Genomic DNA, 21,624 nt, shown 5'->3' with positions numbered 1-21,624 from the left:
ACTTCTTTTGGACAGTAACTGTGATGGACAATGTTGCAGGGACTTGGGAAAATATACAGGTGTACCAGATACTACACTTCAGCAGTTCACAGCATCTGACAAATAGATATAATGTCTATTAGACAAAACCTTGTTGTGTGGTAGGAAATTAGATAAAAGGTTTTATCTGGTGTTCTCTGGGCCTTTGTTTTGGGCTTATTTTAATCAATGTATATTACCTCTTCCCAAAATTAACATTACAATCAGTTATCTTGTCTACACCGATGATAAATATAATTGATTGTTTTAATCTTTTATCTAGATTCATTAAGGGGAATGGATCACACTGAATCCATACTGTACTGTACTGTATGTACAGTATAGGCATGCAGGCATTTTATTGAATATGTTTATAGCTCTTGATTCTACAGTGTACTGTATATGTAGAATGTGTATGTAGGATTATATATAAGTTCTATAGGACTTCACTGGAGTTTCTGGGATCTTTACAACAGGAATTCTACAGATCATATTCTCTATGATCTAAAAAACAGTTATAGAAATACATTTTATACATTTCTGCAGGGAAGGATATTGAAATCACCCGACGCTACAGCAGAAAACCGACGAGAACAATCCAAAAACACCCAACCATTGACAAAAATTGAAATAAAACTTTTTTTTTCATTGCAATAACAAGAACTTTCATTCCGACGTCTCTAAGGTTAATGTCTTCTTACAGATTTGTAAGGAGAAGCTTTGTAAGAACCTATGCTCCGACATTTGACAATCCCGAAGTCCACCCCGTCTTTTACTTTAGGCAGGGAAAGCAGTTTCCAGATGGATTTGGAGTCTCAGTTGCGCTAGCTAGCAGAGCTCGGGAGAAAGTTTTGGAGTGTGGAGGATCGCGGAGTGGGAAGGAGGAAGAGACGTTCGTAAAAGAGTTGGTTGCGAGACTGCGGGCCGACTTTTATCCGGTTCATGAAGTCCCTGCGGGGCGTGGGACAAAGAAGCCGGTGGCCTTGCATATAAAGCGTGAATCAAAGTACCAAGAAAGAAGTATTGAGTCACCAGAAAGAGAAGGACTTTGATTTTCTCCCTTTCCCCCAGCGTGTGAATAAACCAGCTGGGTTACAGAAAATGGGGACAAGTAGAACTGTATGCGGGGTCTCTGGACTTATCGTCACCTTCGTCTTAACCTCACAACTGATATATGTAAGTAAACGCTGTTCTATATTGACCGTTTACACGCACACTATAGAGGGGGCTGACATCGTGCCTATGAGAGAAATGTGCGCCTTCTAGCACTGCGCAAAGTACGGTTAACATCTTTCGGCTACTTTTGAAAATGTTGCGGGCGCTCGGGGAGGATGGTGAATAATGAAATATCTTGGGTCTAATCAGACTTGCTATGATTTAGTGAGGGAAAAAATCCTGTTCCTGGCTTTTTTTTTCTCTCGTGGGTTTGGGACTGTGTGCAGATATTTTAGTTTGAGCGACGTGTCGCGTAAGAGAAGCTGAGCTGGGCTAATTTTATCCGTAGAAACAGGCTATTCATAGTTGGTCTCTCTGGCGTCTGCATGACTTACGATTTGCCCTGTTTCTTTTTTATGGACAAAGATGGGTAGCAGCACCTTGCTGGCAAATTACTGACCGTACCATTTCTACTGAGGTAAAACAAGCAGGGCTTAATGTGAGGCGCAGGGGGCTACCGTCCAGCCTGAGTTTTTTTAATTTTCTTAAATACTTTTGATTGAATTTATTTAAGTGAACCGGTTCAGTTACTTAAGTTAAAATATTAATTGGAATGCAGTCATTGGGGACCGCCGTTACAGAGCCCTGGTCCAGAGAGTTACATTCATAAATACGTGCTGTCAGTGCAACGTTATATTGTTACTTTCGTAACCACAACACTTCCGTAGATCTTAACTGTGTCTGGCCACACGTCCTTCGTTCAAAGACTGCAGCTATCGCTTCGTGAGCTTTTAAACAAGTCAATAAAATATGTTTATATCGTTTTTTTCCTGAACGTTTCGCTCCTTCTGCGTGTCTTTGCACTTGTTGCTTGCGGGCTAGATGGAGGTTCTTGATTGTAAGGTAGTGTAGTTGCTCTTGGGGCGATTCTCCTGAACTCTTCTGTCACTCACGGGTACTTAAAGTTTCCGATGAAGTCGAGTTGGAAAACTCGTTGAGTCGCGGAAAAAAATAATCGCCTACTCAGAAATGTCCCAATAAATATTAGAACGGTTGCCAACTTTTTTGTTGGTTCTAATCTTCGGCAGATACTTGCATGTACTGTAGCATCGCACCCAGTGAACAGGTACAGGTTTGTAGACATTGCTGAAGCCACATACTGTAGCTGTTGCTCAGAAAATGAAAACTTGATTATAATACAAAAAAACTTGAGAACCGCCTCGCAGTCAAGCGACAAACACGTTCTTAGGTCATGTTAGTATCTGGCAGAATATGAATGAGACTAGCCCTCTTTGGAAGTTTTACAAGGTCCAAAGGCTCTTTAGCGTAACTGAGAAAATAACATACTTACTGTCTGTTTTAAAGAACTGGGGGGGTGTACGGTAATTGGACTTTCTGTGTTTCATACAGTATGTTATAGCCCTTTTAAAAGTTGGCGGCGGTTTAAGACTGCAATGTGCTGAAAGTTTCTAGCTGCCGTGAAGGCCAAGCAAACGGGAGCTCTGTAGACTGGCAGGATTGACCGGGCTTGAAAGGCACAGAGCAGATCACAGGGTGGACGTGGAGCCCGCAGCACAAGGGTTTGTCTGCCCGGATCAGCGTAATCTGCTGCCTTTTGTTTCTAGGATTATCGTTGAAACTGAAAACTAGTCGTTATTTCTTCTGATTTATCGTGATTGGGCGTTTTGTCCGTCGTGGCCACACTGGTGTTTTCTATCGGCTTTGTCCATTGTACTATTTGATTACGATGAAGAAAATTGATTTTGAGCTGTTAACAACGGCGGTTAAAACATTATATGCAAAAAGTTTGAACACAGAATAACACATTAGCACTTGTTTCCCTTGGTATGGTTTGGAACACAGTGGAAAATATTTTTATAACCAGTTTATCTTTCTACAAATTTGAACTCCTTCTCCACCCACTCATACACACATTGTTGCTTTCATTCAGACACCTATACATACACTCCGGCAGCTCGTTGAGAGTTCATTTTGCTAATTAAAAGAGCTGTTCGAGCAAATTCATTTACCCTCAGCAGGAAGGATGCCGCAGACAGAGTGACAGACCAAATTAATTCCACTTGTGCAGAGCTGTATAGTTAATCTCACAGTTTGATAGCGGTGTCTGGAATGTGCATTGCCCTTAAGGTATGTGGGAATTCGTGGGTTCGGGGAGAAGGAGCTCTGTATTTACTGAAACAAAAATAATTTATACAGGAGCTGGGTGAAAAACGTTCTTTCACCTGGGTTTGAAAATGAAAGGTTTTTTCCGCACAGGCCAATGTTGTCCAATACTGTAAATGCAAGGGTTTTAGGTCTGTTAAAAGCATCATCTCCTGAAGAGCTGAGTTAAATGATTAAATTAGTCCAGTGGAGAGATTTTGGTTAGTAAACTGAGATTGAAACTTGCAAAGACACCAGCCCTTACAGCCTTTGGACTGGGCACCTCTGGTACTAGTTGACTCACAAAGCTGTTTTTAGACAAAAGGGAGGGGAGACTTACTGTACTGTACAGTTTTGTAAGTTATAATTGTGCTTGTTGTGCAGTGAAGAAAGAATAAGGTGTACAGAGAAGCTATACTGTACCTAGTTTCCTATCGGGAAATCTTCTGCAGTCTTTTTTACTCCTATTTGATTTTCTTTGTGTTGGAAGCCCAGTGCATGAACCCTACTTTATGAAGTCTTAATGTTCCAGCATTGTGAAGCTGGGATGTGATCTAAATTCTTCCCTCTCAGAAGACATACTGTTTCACTGAGGTCATGCAATGCAAAAGCTTGCCAGTATGTTTACAGCTCGACTTTCACTTTTCAACTAAAAATACTTCTCGCCTCTTACAGTTTCAGACATGATGATCAAATGTTGGAAGTCTCCTTTCTACTGGGTTAGATACTGTAGTTCCAGTTTTCCGTTGTGTGGCTCAGAATATACGGTATAAGTGTCTCTTGGTCTTTTGGTACAGAACAATCCACAAGGAATAAAGAATTCTAGTGTAGCAGTTTTGTTATGTTGACCTGTGCAAATCTAATCCTTTCTGACTCCATTCTAAAGGAAATGCCCAGTTTCACCACTGCTTGTATTGCATTAAATTTAATTCTCTCACATGGTTACCTCAGCAGTTAAACACAATGGTTTACTATTTGTCCATTTCACACCCCCTCAAAACACTTAAAATTCTCCTTTTAGTATTTTTAAAAACGTTTCTAGTGAGTTTCTACTCTCAAGGTGATAGAACCCAATTCATTGAAAGCGAATGAGACATTCTGCAAAGGGTTTGCAGTTCATCTCCAAAACCAGACAGACAAATTCCCAGAATTGCTCATCATCTCTGAGGGAGAGCATTACACTGGGGTCTTGCACTTTTAAACATTTGCTTTGCTTTCGTGCCTGCTCTTGGGCAAGTTAGTCTCCGAGACATTTGGACTAAGATGGTTTACTTGAGTGAGTAACTTTTTAAAACTTACAATGCCAAGTTCTTCCTGGTAGGCCAAAACTCTCCTTACATGGCAATGAAGATGAGCCTCAGCATAAACCTGTTAGGTCCTGTTATGAGCAGACAACAGTTTTGTGCATTTAAAATTTGGCTAAGGTTTTTTTTCAAACATTTACTGCTTTGTGATACATCCTTGAGCTGAATCTTTGAGAAATGCTAATGTTTATTACAATACTGGCTTTAAAACTAAGTGGCAGCAGTTCTTTAATTGACCTTTTTCGATGTGGAGAACTAAATTGTGAAACTGTATAAGTCTTATATGAGCGTTCCTGTGTGTTCGGAATACAGATATGGCCACAAAATCAACATCACCCTACCCACAGTGCTAGGGGAATATTATTTTTTTACCTTAACCCTATTTAGCGGGGTGATATAACACACAGTTTTTTTAGCATTCTCTTTCCCAAGAGAACTGGAAAGCATTTCAATTTCCATATTTCTTCATCAATACAACCTAAACTTTTATTAACAATTCCAGTGTCTTTCAACAAAGAATTAAAACACATTTTTCACCACAGTGATGTACAGTACTGTAGATCATTGTGCAGCATCTTTGAGCATTTGTCAAATCATTAATAAAACAGTAATGTCTCAGGAGTGGTGAAAAGTGTTGAGCAGTCAGTTATGATTGTTATAACATAAGAATGAGATACTTAATAACATTTCTATAGGCTTTATTTGTGCTGACATGAGGACCACTCTGTTTCAAAGTGCCTCCTGTGCACTTATGTATTGTGCAGTGTAAAACACTGGCTGCTGATGTTCCCTACTGTCTGTGATGTTTCTGGTCAGACTCTTACAAGGGTCTGCTGACTTCATGAAAGATATCCTGACAGACAGGGATACAGTGACCTGGATTCTTGAGTCCATATACAGTGTGTGTCATTGTTATACTGTAGATGTGCAGATCTTTTTTTTTTGGAAGCATGACCTTCATCATTCCATGAGTCTCGTGCTGGCTACATTTAGAGTCCTGGTTTAGTTAAAAGAAGTACAGTATATTAAGTAACCAATGAAGTCATTTTCTGCAAGACATAGTTATATGTGCCTTTTCTAAAAGATGATGTAGAAGTCATTTGATGAAGTATTCAGGTTTTATTTACAGCACTTGTTTAAGTGTTGATTCTGAAGTTGACTGGGTTCCCTTGTTGTTGTTTTTTAAATTCCTGCTTCCAAGTATTCAAGCAGGCCAGCTCTTTCTTGAAAGAAGCCAGGGCATCAAATTTAACTAAATGGCTGAGTGGGGTTTTCACACTCCTGCAACCCTATGTGTAAGAAAATGCCTCCTGTACTCCCATTTTAAATGCTCTTTCCTATTGTTTCCATTTCTGTTCCACTGTTGTTTCTGAGCTGGTACAGTGGCCCGGGGATACTATCTGTGGGGAGGTTGCATGTTCTCCCCATGTTTGTGTGGGTTTCCTCCAGGTGCTCCAGTTTTCTCCCACAGTCCAAACACATGCTGGTACTGTAGGTTAGTTGGCTTCGGGGAATATTGACCCTGGTGTGAGTGTGTGCTTGTGTGTGTCTGACTGGCATTCCATCCATCCAGGCTGTATCCTGCCTTGTGCCCATTGCTTGCTGGGATAGGATCTGGCTCCCCTGTGGCCCTGCATTTGGTAAAGCAGTTAGACAACGGCTGGATGAAAGTGTTTTGTCATCCGTTTGACTACTTTGAATTGTTTAAACAAGTCCTCTTATAGTCTGTGTAGGGCACCACTTGTGAAATCTGCTGAATTACCACAGTGATACCACAGGTGTTTCATAGTAGGATGGTTGAACTCTTTAGACATTATTACGGTTTGCCCTTAAAAAAATGAAGTCTCTCAACAGAATGGGTTAAAATGTAAAGACCAAGGAATGTGGAATGCATGCAAGAGAGCAGTCTGTGAATATAGTTTGAGCGTTTAACTGTCCAAACCTCCAGGTGTACCACCTAATCAGAAGGATCTTTGTGATCAACAGCTTGATAAACATCATGGGAGAGAAAAGAACTACCTTGGGGAAACGTCAATATCTCTACGAACGCTCTTCCTGTGCATTGTTCTTGGTCCGACAAACTGCGTCTCAAGAGTCCCCCTGCCCTGCTGTAATGTGTGCTGTGGGCAATATGGAAGTCTGGCTCAAGCCTATTTTTTTCTTTTAAAACCTGCAGTTATTTTATTTTGTTCTTTTTCATACCACCCTTTGCCAGAACTAATCATGTTTGTGCATAGGGCGAATTGTTGCACTGGAGTGCCTTCTGCTTCTTTTTGCACTACGAACCCCCATAGCCCAAATGAACAGGGTTGAGTCGAGGTGCCGGAGAGCAGACTTTCAAGCACCTGTTGGACAACCTTGACCCACCCTGACTTCCGGCTGGGCTGTGCCAGTTGTGCATCATCCCCGGGGAATCTGGGTCCGGCACAATGTAGAATCGAATAATCCTTGTGTTGTAATGCCCAGACAGGGCTTGTGAAGAGGCCTTTGATAATGGAGCCAGTCAGGAGCCCCAAGGCTATTTCTTTAACTTGGGTGAACCCCTGGAAGAGAGGTGAGGGCAAAGGTCCTGCATGTTCTGGAGCTCTCATGATGAAAATGACCAGTAGGATCGTGGGTCCTTCTGCCTACATTGATCCTAGTTTTTTTCTCAACAGGACCACCGCTGAATTTTAATTAAAGCCTCAGCCCACCCACCAGTCCCAAATTCCAAGCCCAGCTCTCAATGGCAGCTTTGAATTGGGTAACCGCTGGCAAGCATATAGTAATGTGACAAGAATTTGCTACTGGTGAAGGCTGAAGTTTTGATCTGGTACAGTACAAGCTTATTTGGCTAAATCCAACAGAGGCCAGTACTTAAATCCTCACATTTTATGTGGACACCTAGAAGATGGGAAGTTTTTTTTCCCCTCTCTTTTTGATCATTTATGGATACTGGTGAAGTTAATATGCAAACAAAATACCAAATTGCCAATAAAATCTGCATTTGTACTACAGTTTTCACCCAATTAGAAGGCTTCTGTGTCTTCTCAGTGTGAAAAGAAAGAACTGATCACAAACCCGCGGTGTCAGCAATCACAAATGGAGGTTTCAGTTTTATGGAGACCTCTCAAAACAGACAGCAGCACTCTCATCTCTGTCTGGACCTGTGCCGGTGTCATCTTCTTGTATGGGTTTTGTCCCACTTCATTCCACCTCCGGGAGGACTTTCCTTTAGTCCAGTAGCTTCTCATGTACAGTACAATACATCTCTGTGCAGTAGCTCTGCCTCGCCTGTGGCATGGGCTCTGCTTCACCTGTGGGAGCACTGTTCTGTTCTAGCATTTGCCCTGATCTGCTGGTTTGACGACCTGAATCTGAGAAGCAAGCTCAAACTGGGCAGCCTGGTAAAAATATGCCAGAAGGTCATTGGTGCTGATCTTCCAGCCCTCTCCTCTATCTATCATTCACGTGGTTTGCGTAAAGCAAAATCTATCTGTGACGATCCTTCACACACCTTGTTTAATAACTTCCTGTTACTCCCATCAGAACGCAGATACCGACTCCCCAACTCCAAAACCAACAGATTCAAGTTCTCATGCATACCTGTAGCCATATCGTTACTTAAGACTTGACCTTCTATGTCAATATGTATGGATATTGTTGTTCCTGTCGTTTTGTTTTTTCTTCTGCCCATCTGTACACCAACATGCTGCTGTAAAACATCTTGCCCCCCCCCCCCCTCCAGGATAATAAAGAGTCTCTCTCGAATCCCCTCAGTTCGTCTGCGCTGTGTCTGAGTGATGGATTGAGCCCAATCTAAACACAGCTGCTGCTCTGTTGGGTGCAGGCTATGTGAGCATGTGTAGTCGTGATGTGATGCTGAGCTGCATCCAGGAGGGCCAGATGTATCCCAGAAACCTGCCTGGGACATCTACTGTCCAACCTGCCTCTTCATTCAACACCAGCCTTCCATGACCACAATCTCCTTTTAGAAAGAGCGAAGTGTCCCACTTTGGAGCTTCTGGTTTTTGAACGCAAACCACCTCACCTTATTGCCTTCATCAGCAAGTCAGGAATAAACCATTATGAGCACAGCAGTAACCCTAAATATTGTTAAGGTTGAATTTACTTTCCAATTTAGAACAAGATTGAATAATAATAATAATAATAATTGCTTACACTTATATAGCGCTTTTCTGGACACTCCACTCAAAGCGCTTTACAGGTAATAGGGATCCCCTCCACCACCACCAATGTGCAGCATCCACCTGGATGATGCGACGGCAGCCATAGTGCGCCAGAACGCTCACCCCACATCAGCTATCAGTGGGGAGGAGAGCAGAGTAATGTAGCCAATTCATAGAGGGGGATTATTAGGAGGCCATGATTAGTAAGGGCCAATTGGAAATTTGGCCAGGACACCGGGGTTACACCCCTACTCTTTTCGAGAAGCGCCCTGGGATTTTTAATGACCACAGAGAGTCAGGACCTCGGTTTTACGTCTCATCCGAAGGACGGCGCCTGTTTGCAGTATAGTGTCCCCGTCACTATACTGGGGCATTAGGACCCACATGGACCGCAGGGTGAGCGCCCCCCGCTGGCCCCACTGAATAAACGCAGGAGTTCCTCAAACAAATTTTCCACAATTTTTAGAAGTCGTTTAATTTCTAACTATTTTGCATAGAAAGAGACTAAGACATTTTGCAGTGATAGGAAGAGTTGGTTACCATGGTTTCTATTATTTGTTGTTGATTGTATGCTGATCATGATTGGACTTCCTTTATTTACTTTTTATCCGAGTGCCAGGAACTCTGGCAAGATAATGAGAGGGTCATACAGAGCAGGAAGGGAAGGTGAAATTGTCTTTTTATTCCTTTGGTGTTACCTTGGGGTTATATTCGATTCTGGCTTAACATTCAACCCACATGTGCAGCATACTGTCAAAACATCTTTTTTTTACTTCAGAAATATCACTAGACTACGCCCTATGCTATCACTAACTGTGGCTGAAAAGCTAATCAACACATTTGTGTTCTCTCGAATTGACTACTGTAATGTTCTACTCGCTAGGGTATCTAAATCTACTCTGAACAAACTGCAGTATGTCCAAAATTCAGCAGCAAGAATCCTGACCAGGTCTAGTGCAAGTGTTCACATTATTCCAATCAGTGACTCCTTGCACTGGCTTCCCGTCAAATTCCGTGTAGACTTTAAAATCCTCATGCTCACCTACAAGGCTCTGCATGGCTTGGCACCTCAGTACCTGTCTGAACTATTATTGCCCTACTCCCCACCTCGCAACCTTTACTCTTCTTATTCATTGTATGGGTGACAGGGCCTTCTCCTGTTATGACCCCAAGCTCTGGAACTCTCTCCCAAGGATATCAGAGAGTCACCTTCTCTAAACTCCTTCAAATCCAGACTCAAAACCCTCTTCTTCAGAAAAGCCTTTACTTAACTGGTTCCATTCTTCACCCCTCTGCTTTTCTTAGTACCACCATCCACGGTCTCCTCTATATATTGTAATTGGGTTTTATCTTCTGTATTCTTCAGCGCTTTGAGAAGCCACCTTTAAGGGCGCTATATAAAATAAAGTTTTTATTATTATTACCTCAGACTTTAACCACCTGTAAAAAATTTTCCCACTTTTAATTTTTTCTTTCATTTACTGGTTGAAAGCTACCCAGCATTTTCACTGAAGGTGCACGTTTTACGCATGAAAGCTTTGCATCTCTGTGGGTTAATGTAACTGTATTTGTTCTCCTTTCGTTGTGAAGAAGAAAAACTTGTCTCGCACCTGAGGTGCTGTTTTCACCTGTTCCCTCATCAACCCAAGTGTCACAACAGTTGGACGTGTGACCCTACAAGTCCAAATACGCTCTGGAAGGAGACTTAAGATGGAGATACACTGTTAAAGCTGGGTGACTGAATGCTATGAAAAATATTAATAAAGGGGTGTATTTTGTTGAAAAGCATTGGCCTTTAAAAGATGAAAGCACATCCTAAATTGTTGTAATTCCTTGAAAAAGGTTTAATACATTTTCATGTAAATCAGCCATTTATTCATGTTTTTCCCTTCTGAACATAATGTGTAAACATGCATTAGTGGTTGTAAAATCATGACCAAAAAAGACAGCAGACTTAGTCTGAGTTGTTCGTATCAATTAGTGGCTTGTACAGTATGTATGATGTTCTTTCAATCCCAAATAATGCTCAAATCCATTACAAATAGGAGGGGACCCACTTTATCCATCTCTGAGGGGCAGCCCCCACCTGGATGACATGCAGCAGCCCCTCAGCACTGCACTTCAGGAGGTTCAGTGAGAAATTGCTCTACGGATTGAGCTGAAGGGGAGCTGCAGGGAGGCCAGGTTGTGCAAGCCCAGAGTGGAACTGAGCCAGGACACCAGGGTTAACACGCTTATCATTATGTCTATAAAACTAGACAAGGACTATATCAAACACTGGTAACAGAGCAAAGCTTTTTTTACTTTCCAGGAATATATTACTTGCTACCTTCGATTTCAAGGTATACCAAAGTGCACTCATAAAGGTTTTGCAGGTCTCAAGTAGATTTTCCACAGGATCTTTTACTGTATATCTGTTCATGCCCTTTGCTTCTACCTTTTTGTTGTACTGTAGAAAAGGAGCTTTTGCAGTTGAAAAGAAGGGCCGGTCTTGACACGACCTGACGAAAGTAAAGACGCTGGTCTAATAGCATTCGCTGGACAGCGGCCATTGTTACTGTTGGGACACTAGCTTTCCTCCCCAGAGAATTCCTGGGTGGTTAGATCAGCCTCCCCAGACTCTGGCATCCCTGCTGCAGTAACAGCAGAGACCGAATGGGAATCTCTAGGCTTGAGCTTTTTTTAACATCACACACAGGCCTAGCCTTGTCCCAAATTAAGGATTTGCCAGGATCTTTTTTTTAATAAGCAAATTCTCTTTTTTATTATTTCTTAACAGGAGGGGAAAGAGACTTTCATAGCCCATGGGTAATTGTGCTTGACTGCAAATGTAAAATTAACAAAATAATGGCTCTTACTAATGGTTTTCTTCTCCCTGCCTGTGCTTGTTCTGTCTTCATTGCAGTTGTTTTGGTTTTTTCTTGCTGAAAAATGAAGGTCTGTTTGTGCCTTAGCAGTTATTAATTTAATTAGGTGAGTTTTTCCTGCGTGCTATATCAACATGACCACGAGAACAAAGTGTAAATTATAATAATAATAATTGCTTACACTTATATAGTGCTTTTCTGGACACTCCACTCAAAGCGCTTTACAGGTAATGGGGATCCTCTCCACCACCACCAATGTGCAGCCCCACCTGGATGATGCGACGGCAGCCATAGTGCGCCAGAACGCTCCCCACACACCAGCTCTCAGTGGGGAGGAGAGCAGAGTAATGAAGTCAATTGATAGATGTGTGATTGATAGAGTATCTGAGCAAGAGGATTTTGGGGCTCAGGGGTAGCCTGAGAGAGAAGAGGAGGTGGTATGAGGTGTAATGACATACTGTAGTGTGCACAGAGTAAAACACTGAAACAGAAGTTCGAAATTTATAAGCTTTTCATGTCACCTCAAAGTCATTTAGTCATTTTTAAAAACAAGTTCTACAGGTCTTTTAACATATATTACGCTTATGAAGTTTAAATCAACACAGCAACCCTTCATAAATATAGTCAAAGCTCAGCTGCTTTTACTGTGCCACTTGAATGTTTCCTGATTCAGTTACAGTATCAGTTTTTTCATGATTTGTGTAATTGCTTAACTTTTACCTGACCCTACGTGTTTTTACACTTGCTAAATGTATTTCAAATCTGTGTCGTGCTTGATCGTAGGGAAGCCGGTTGAGTTAGTGGCAGTTACAAATGGCATGAAAAGGCAACGAAACCCAGAGGTACTCGTTTTCCACCATGCCTGGTGGCTGAAATGCAGCGTTGGCTTCCTCTGCCTTTCAGGAATTGTTTGTGGAAGTGTTATAAGCTGAGGTCCAACTCCAGTAGAGAGTTTTCCTGCCTGCAAGCCAGCTCTGTACTCTTACTGACTCCTGTGCCACAGGGGGCTTTAAACTCGGCACCATGAAGGGTACATTACTGCAGAGGCACAGCGATTTGGAGGCAGCGATAAGGCTGTGCAATGCCTCTGGGCTACATCTGGTGCTGGTTTGTGTTCTGGATGTCAGCAGCTCCCTTATTGAAAGCTGTGAAGTGACTTTTTTTTCATGAGGCTGTCATCACCCTTGTTCATGTCTCCCTGGGCACCAGGAGCAAGACGGTGCCCTTTCTTTTTCAATCTCAAGCAGCTGTAATTAAACGCTGAGAATTTCTTTTTCAAACCCGCCTCTTCGCATAGTAAAATGGAACAAATTGTTTGCTCATGTTCTTCTTTTTCCAGAGCTTGAGAATATGGTCAATGCTGTGAACAGCCATGTTTGTCCATGTTATGAGAGGGGGAAACAATTTTCTTATTTGTTTAAATTGTCTTTAAATTGAAGGAGTAGCTCTCCTCCTCCTCTCTATATAGTACTTGCAGGCGGCAGAAATCACTACAGGGAATCAGTGACTCTTGAGTTGCTGACTCCATGACCAAAATATAGCATTGATTTATCACTATGCTGAAAGAAATGTGTACAGTAGGTTGAGTATTAAACTGAAGTAGTTCAAGTAGGGAGCTGCATCAGCATGCGTAGGCTGGAAAGGAACAAGTAAAGGTTTGTTCCCTGCTGAAAAGAGAAGTAAGAAACACAACGTTTTGGCTGTGGAGCCTTCTTCAGGTCCGAAGTAGAAGGCTCCACAGCCGAAATGTTGTGTTTCTTACGTCTCTTTTCAGCAGGGAATAAACCCTTACCTGTTCCTGGGTATTTAACTTTTGTTTTGTTGATGACATTGCTTATTTACTGTAAGAAACCATGACAATACATTATAATAGTCACCAGACCTTTGAAGTTTGCAAAACTTCAAAAACACACTGCTAAAATTCATCTTCTAAAATGACATTTTCTTTTTCTGACTCTATGAAATAAGCAATACTGGTCACTGAACCACGAGTGAACAACTAGTTCGATTGGGAAGAATGTTTGCATTTGAATAGCAAATTTAAAATGTAAGAACCTGCAAATGTTCAGTGTGACGGCTTTACAAACCTGTGCCATTTCTAAGAGAGGCTGAGGCCAGGTGGGAGCCTATGCTGTGAGGAGGTCATCAGACTAACAGCTGAAAAATGTGCTGAATGATGCATTAAAGTAATTACGTTGATTAAGGGACACGGGTCATCTTCAGACGGGCTCACTAGAGGGTAAATAAATACCATGACCCGTGGTTGTTTGGAAAATGTACTGAGCCTTCAAATGATTCTGTCACGGTCATCATCCCTCCTCTTAAGGAGAGACCCGACGACACAGGCTTCATCAGGTCCTGACCATCTGAGTCCGGGGCTCGAAGAGCCAGGCTTCGTTGCCCTGTTTTTATTCCCTGTTCCTGTTCCGAATCCCATTCCGGATTTTAACCTTGTTTGTCTCGTCTCGGATGGATCTCCCGGTTCCTGGACCCTGGACTGCGCCCCGGATTCCCCCTTTGGACTGTTTGGACTCGTTTGCCTGCGCCACGCCCCTGTTAGGAATAGTAGTGAGGACCCTATGCAGAAAACCAGGGCAAACTCCAAAAGGCGTAGTCGAAAGAACAATCCGAGGTCAGAAAGCCGTAGGTAAACTAGCCGGTGCTAAAGTACAAATAACCAGAGGCGGAGCCGTAATCCGTAAGGGAGCCGAGAGTCAAAACCAGAACGAGAGCAAAAGTACCAAAACCGAACCAGGAGACGTAGACGGAGAACAAACCAGGGTCAGGAAGCCAAAAACCAAGTAGTGAATAACAGTTAGACTGGGAGTAGCTCTAGCCAGGAAAACCCTAATACTGAGCGCCGGGAAGAGTGTGAGGCAGCATTAAATAGGCAGGGGTAAATGGGCTAATTGGGAACTGTGCTGGAATGTGAGGTGGAATGCCGATTCCTCCTGGGGCATGGCGTAACAGCCCCCCGAGCACTGGATCACCGCTGTCACGCCCCACTGTCTGTCAACCAGTCCTGATCCTCCACGTCTTTTCCCTGTTGTCCCTCTCCACTTACTTTCCGGATTATACCGTCTGCATAGGGTCCTGAACTACGCTACAGATTCACGATCCCATCAGAGAAGACTGTATAAGAGACGCTTCGTGCCCATTAATTGCACAAACCTTGCACAACCTTTCCAGCGCATGTAAGATCCCATTCGGTTACATACCTGTCCAACTCCTGCTTGAAAGGATGCGAAGAATCAAATCAAGCACATGCCCTGTGGCTGGACTTGTCAAGCACAAGGATGCAGGTTCGGTGAGAAGTGCAGGCGCTGAAGTAGGAAGGTATCGGAGCGGGCCGTAGTCGTGCCAGGGCATTTTAAGGCAAAACACCACAGAGTGAAACAAGGAAAACAAAACCCAGCCCTATCGGGACTGTCAAAGTGTGAAACCACACTCTTGGCTCAAGAAGTCAGAAGCACTTCAGAAGTCATTTCAGTGACATTTGGTGAAATTCTTCCCGCGCCCTTCAGCTACACAAAGGGAGCTTGGCGAGTTGCGGAGCTTGTCGCTTGATTTCACTTTCCCTTGAAAAACTTACTGTGATCATTACATTGTTTAATCCGTCTGTCCGTTTTCTGACAGCTTCATCTAATTCAGGGTCCTTGAGGAGCCGGACCCTATCCCAGCAAGCCACAGGAGCAAGGCAGGATACACAAGTCCATCACACTCACACCAGAGCCAATTTTCCCAGAAGCCAATTAACTTACCAGCATTTCTTTGGATTGTGGGAGGAACTAGAGCAAGCAGAGCATACCCACGTAAGGACAGGGAGAACATACAAACTCCACACAGATATCCATGCAGATAGCACGAGGCTGCAATGCTAACCACTGCATCACCATGGCACCCCAAAGTGTTTAATTAAAGCATAATTCTGTGCGTACAGCTTCAGTAGGATAATGTCAGCTTAGCTCAGGGCACAGTAGTCAGTGTGCTCTATTGAAAAGCTTCAACCAAACATTATTTTTAATGTCAGTGGTTTGGGAGTCTTGAATTGAATGTCTACCATGTGCTGGCAACGTATCTTGTAGTCATTAGCCAAGTCAATCCAGCACAGAGCACCCAAAATTAGGCTTTAAAAGAAAAAAGGGTGAGAACCGTGGGCCTAGAATTTTGCCAAAAATAACATGTATTTTTCTGAAGGCACGTAGTCTGTCCTCTCTCCCATGATGGCTTGAATATCGAAGATGTGACTCTACCAATTAACCTGTCAGTTTCCTAAGAAGAAAGCTATCCAACAATTCTAAATTTACTAAAATACAGGAGGGAAAGACAAAAGGTTCGTTCGCTAAAAGCTGGGAAAATACCTAGAGTAGCACTCGGATAACTGGGACCTCTAAAATCAATTTTCACTAGAGAGGACAACGGGAGGTCTTGTGGTTTGAGTTTGTTTGGAAAACCTGCTGAGTGAACCTTATCATCCTGTTGGGGCAGGTGTCCTTAGTAAGGAGTCGGACGTGATATCAATCAGGAATGAGAGAAAAAAGCCACAGAGCCATGAGGCCAGTAAGCGGTGAATTGATTAATTCTGACGAGTTAATCATTTGCCAGACAGAAGGAATGGCTGTTTGAAGTTGTAGTCTGGAAACAAGTGCATTACACAAGGTTGGAAAGGGGTGCTCTGTTTGTGTTCTTTGTGAATGAAAGGGCGTGGGGGACTACAGTCAAGACTGTGATAAGGCAAGAATGTAGATTGTTAAGATATGGCGCCTGCTGTGCAGAATGGCATGAAACTGTCACCCCAGGCAACATTCTAATTTAAACAAAAATGCTTTCCAGACACCTGGGTAAAATGTTGTCCTGGATCAAGATTCCAAGTTAGACAAAAAGAAGAGTTTACACATAGAGTTGTATTTTTTCAGTAAATGTGATCTACAGTAAAAAAAATGGTCTGTAGGTATGATGTTTCTTTTCTCTAGGACAAGCAGTGAAGATGCTGTACAGCTCTCTATACAACTTGTTAGAAATTTGTGGTTCAATCGCATTAATATGGAGGTGCCCGTAAATAAAATTCTGTGCTACTCGACCTAGGATTTTGTTTAGTAAATAAAATAAATGTATCTCAACGTCAGTGGGTATAACAATATATAGAATACAGAAAGAGAATAGTAAATACAGAATTAGAACAAAAATAAAATAAAAATGAACACAGAATCAGAGGCATCTTTCAGAAATTTAAGGAAAACAGTTTCTTCCTGCTTTGGGAAGCTCTCCAGACACCAATTAACCTGAATCCCCAAACCCAAAAGTTAAATTTCAAAAGTTAAAATTTCAAAGAAAGCACGGCCTATTAAAAATATAAAACAGTTAAAATGCGCTAAAACGGGGCAGACTAATGAAGGGTGTCCACGTCTGTGAATTTGAATTAAGTGAACGGAACAGGTCTATTCCATCTGTATAGGTCTATATAGGTCAAGCCAACATGCTGGAAACTGAACAGAAGCTGTTTGTGCGCTGGGGCATGGCTTTGAGCTCAAGCAGGAATTTCTGTGACTTTCAAAAATAACGTACCAGTGTATTATTTTCTCTCCACCCTAACCACATGTATATGCTTTGGCTGAATTGGCCCAGCTCTCCGCATTTTAACCAGCTGTCCGCATCTCTCAGGAAGGGGGAACGCGCGATGAAACGAAGCATTCTGAATCGTCCGCAGCATCAGTCTGGATTTTAGTGGCTCACACTGTTTTGAGGCTGAAGCGCATTAAAATGAAATGAGCCTGAGGCCAGAAATTTGGATGTTGGCTTTGGGTCATAACTGGCTTCTGCTGTTTATTTTAGAATGGTGCCAAAAAGTAAAAGCGGCTTTGTTGAAAATGTAATCGTGATTAGCGTTTTGACCAACGCAAGCAATGCTTTGCTACAAATTACAGTCCTTTTAAACCCGTTTCTGGCAGTTCTGAGCTGTGAAAAGCATACCCGTATTAAAGGAAGTTAATGACTGCTCTTTGCGTTTTCATTAATCTGCTGGGGAGCTTTGGTTTTTGTGTTTGTCAACTCTTTATTAAAAAAAAAATTCACGCATTGCATACAAACCATTAATGTGAAAATGAAGGAAACTTACTTGACATTAAAACAACGTACAGTACCTCTTTTAATATGCAGCATGATCAGCATGTACAGTAAATCTTTAAATATACAGTATGGTCACTAGCTGTGTATATAAAAAAAATGAACTATCAGGGTTCAGAAAGAATTACTGCTTCATTTGTAAATCAACTTGGACAAAGGGAAAAGGGACATATATAGTACTTGAGAGAATAACTATCAAGTGATGCAGTCAGAATATCGCTGAAATTCTAAACTATAAAAAAAATAAATCTGTATATCAAAACTAGAACTGGCTGTATCGGTATGAACTGCGCCAGTTAGCCACTTTTTCTACATCAATAGATCGGTTCAGGTAGTAGAGACCTGTAGTAGTCAATGGCCTCCAGACCACAGAGGTTTCAGAGGAGCAGAAGGGTCTAAGTGAGTCCATCGGAAGACTGATAGTGGAAGGTCATGCAGTTTGGCTAACTCTACAAGCCAGCCAGCAGCCATATCATCCTGCAGCTCACAAGTGGCAACCCACTGCAGCTAAGCAGGTGTGAGCTTGGTCACTACCTGGATGGGAGAGGATGGGGAAAACTAAGGTTGCTGCTGGAAGAGGTGTTAGTGTGGCCAGCAGGGGGCGCTCACCTTTTGGTCTGTGGGTCCTAATGCCCCAGTATGGTTTGATGGGACACCGTACTGTTGCAACGCTCCATAGAAAGCGAAGGGTATGACAAGGCACAGAAAGTCCATCCACTGCAACCAAGGAAGTCTCCAGTCGTGACGTCTACCCATACCACTGGGCCCAGGCTTCTGAGGTCGAGAGAGTGGGACTGGCCCAGTGCAATGGTTTTCCCACTTCAAGAAGCTCTCCCGCACTGGTTTCTTCGTGCAGCTCATCTTCCAAACAGACGAGCTGCACAAAGTACAACTGTCACCATCGGACACAATGGGCAACCATCATTACAAGCAGGCCAACTGACAACAACACACAGGGCAATGGGCACGTTGGAATTCTTGTTCGGCTGGCCAAATGTGCCAGTGAAAGGAATTCATCGGATTGGGTTTATCCAACAAGCTGTGACCATCATTTCACTAGGAATAACCGCACCCAAGAATTAAGAGTACTGAAAGGGTTGTGGAGTGTTTTAGTGAAAATTTGGCTTCACCCTCTTGGGCTGAGGGCTGACCTCCTTTCAGAGTGAGGGGTGACCCCGGGCCAGCTGCAGAGGTTCAGGTGGGGTGGAGGTGGGATGCAGAAAGACGTATGCGTACAGTATTCATAGTGGGAGAGGAAATTACATCAGGTGTGATTGCTAATTACCGACAGCTGAGTCTACTTGAACTTGGTTGTTGTCACCCGTCCCAGATCTTCATTACAAACTCGCTTAGAGTCTGCAGATGGTCCAGTTGACTCTAATGCGAGTTCTGTATTATTCCGTATTATTATGTTGGTCCTGATCGGGATCAACATACAGTATGACTTTGCATTAATTCGCATTAAATATCTTCCTGTCAAATTATTTCAGTAGCCATCCCAATTAATCATAGGCTTTGCTCTCTTTCTGAATATACATTTCCAGGTCCTTTTTTAGACTGATGTATAGTAAATTATCCCCAAACGGTGTGTTTTTGGCTAAATATATTTGGAGTAAGTCAGGTTATTTTGGTGTTGTTAATAGGGAATTATAGCAAAGTAAAACAGCAAAAAATACTACTACACTGCAGCAATTTCTTTCCTGAAATGACATGCAAAACTGAACTGGGGTGAAGGACTTGTTTAGATGTACTAGATTTAGTTGAATGCCATTTGTTGACACTAGTTTTAGAGTCCTGGGAAATAGCAGCTGAGCAAAAGCACGTACAGTAGGGCAGAAGTATCCCGCTGGCAGTCATTTCCCATCCAATGCGCTTTTGGAACGTGCCTCTGGTAAACTCAGGTTTGGATGTCAGTGTGAAAGGAATCCTTCTCAGCACAGTAAGTTTCATATTAATAACCATTTCGACCAGCGGCTCCCAAACTCTGGTCCCTGGGATACTCCGGCTGAATTCTGACTCCCTGATACTTTAAAAAAATCCCCTTCTTCAGCTTACCCAACATTAAGCGATCACTCCTCAACATATTTAAGAATTTGCTCCCCTTTTTGTGTGCAGAATTGGCTCTTAATAGAACAGTTTATGATGAACAGACGCGGGTGGGGAGGACGGTGTATCAGGTTATCGCCACATCCTGGTTTTTCTGTCCCAGTTTCTTACATAGGACATAACACACCTGAATCAGGACAGTTTTGAAACTCAGAAATGGGTACAGGTTGGATACAAACTACAAATCCCCTTTGAATTTTAAATATTGGACAGCATATGTTACGTTAAACATTAAAATCCATGAGCCAGCGATTGAGAACTCTGCTGGAGTTTAAACTAGAAGACACAGGACAGGACAATCCCCCAGGACAGACCATTGGTTAGGAACCACTCATTCAGACCGTCCAGGTTTTGCCACAGTGGGTAGGAAAATTATTTCCAAACTATGTCTGGCCAAATTTCCTGTTCCATAGGTTAATACAGCTACAGTAAGGCTGAGCCCAGCTTTAAAACACCAGTTAGTTCTTCTGTAACAACGTGATGTTTGTACATACAGGGAACCCATTCAATTATTTTGGCATCGTTCTGAGCCCGGGGGTGTTGCACTGTGTCAAGCCTGTTGTGTACTTGGTTGATTTTTTTTTTCCTTTCCGAGACAAAAATGTATGGGGTAGAATTCCACTGTATCAGAAAAAGTTTTGAAATGACACCTTTTCATGCACTTCTGTAAATAAGATATTAAGATCACTTTATTGGCCATATACAATTTCTTGTATTAGGAATTTGTCTCTTGGCATACCCCAGCTTGCTCTCCATGAGACACACAGACTTGGGGTCAGAGCGCAGGGTCAGCCATTTATACGGCGCCCCTGGAGCAGCTGGGGTTAAGGGCCTTGTCACAAATCGCACACGGGCGTGTAAGCGCTCCCACATCCCCACAAGCTCTTCTCTCCCTAAACGTCCACGCACCAATCTTCTCAGCAATATTTAAACCCTCACTAGTCTTCCCTTCCTCGCTCCCGATTGAGGTCTCCTCCCTGAGCTGCATATTCGTACGTTTACTTGTTATTAGACCACCGGTATTCCGACTCAACACCTTCCTTCGACTACGTCTTCGCCTCCGGATTTGGTACCTACGAACTCTCAACTCCTTCCTGGATTTTGGACCCCAGCTCTTGTACTAGACCACGTCTTCGCCTACGAACTCAACTCCTAACCTTAGCTATCAGAAGTGCCTCGCATAGGATCCCAATCTACCGAGGTCCGGCTGAGCCTGACACCTTGCTCAGGGGCCCAACGGAGTAGGATTCCTCTGCCAGCCGCCACTGGCAAGACTGGCCGTGGTGCGACACGGTTTCTGCAGAAAGCATGTGGCTATCACAAGAGCTTGTTCTTTTCACGAGTGTAGAAACTCCAAGGTGAGGGGGGATGGGGGGAGTTGTTTAACTGAATAGGGATTGTAAACCGAGGAACAGCCGATTCAAAGTGCTGCCTCGCTGTATCGCAAAACTTTCATTATTAACGCCACCCACTCTGTTTCCTTAGTGCTATAAATACCCCTTTGTCATTTGTTTGCTTTATGGAGGTCACGTTTCAGTGATAAAGAAATATGTAATACAAGACGCTTGGAGTTCAAAGGGGGCACTTTAAAATTGTTCATGGCAGGATCCCGTCTTATTCTTGATTGATATCTCTGTCAGGATGTGACCAAGGCAGTTTAACCCCTTACAGTACTATTTAAAACTCACTATAAATAGTCTATGAGACGTACTGTATGTG

The 21,624-nt window shown here is 42.8% G+C and overlaps 1 protein-coding gene across 14 annotated transcripts in view; it reads left to right on the top strand.

Moving 5' to 3' along the window:
- Positions 1–833: 833 nt before the first annotated feature.
- hspg2 (heparan sulfate proteoglycan 2) overlaps positions 834–21,624 on the top strand; it is a 226,727-nt gene continuing 205,936 nt past the window's right edge. For 7 of the 14 annotated variants that reach the window (XM_088617229.1, XM_088617225.1, XM_088617230.1 and 4 more), the window contains exon 1: positions 834–1,194. In XM_088617229.1, the coding sequence (XP_088473355.1) occupies positions 1,120–1,194 (75 nt within the window). In that variant the 5' untranslated portion in view covers positions 834–1,119. The remainder of the gene's footprint in view (positions 1,195–21,624) is intronic. The other 7 variants (XM_088617236.1, XM_088617232.1, XM_088617237.1 and 4 more) reach the window with 1 other exon arrangement.

This window comes from Lepisosteus platostomus, chromosome 23, assembly GCF_059453375.1.
Source record: "Lepisosteus platostomus isolate fLepPlt1 chromosome 23, fLepPlt1.hap1, whole genome shotgun sequence".
NCBI classification, from domain to species: Eukaryota; Metazoa; Chordata; class Actinopteri; order Semionotiformes; family Lepisosteidae; genus Lepisosteus; species Lepisosteus platostomus.
Note: the sequence above shows the minus strand (reverse complement) of the source record. Positions and strands in the feature narration are given on the sequence as shown.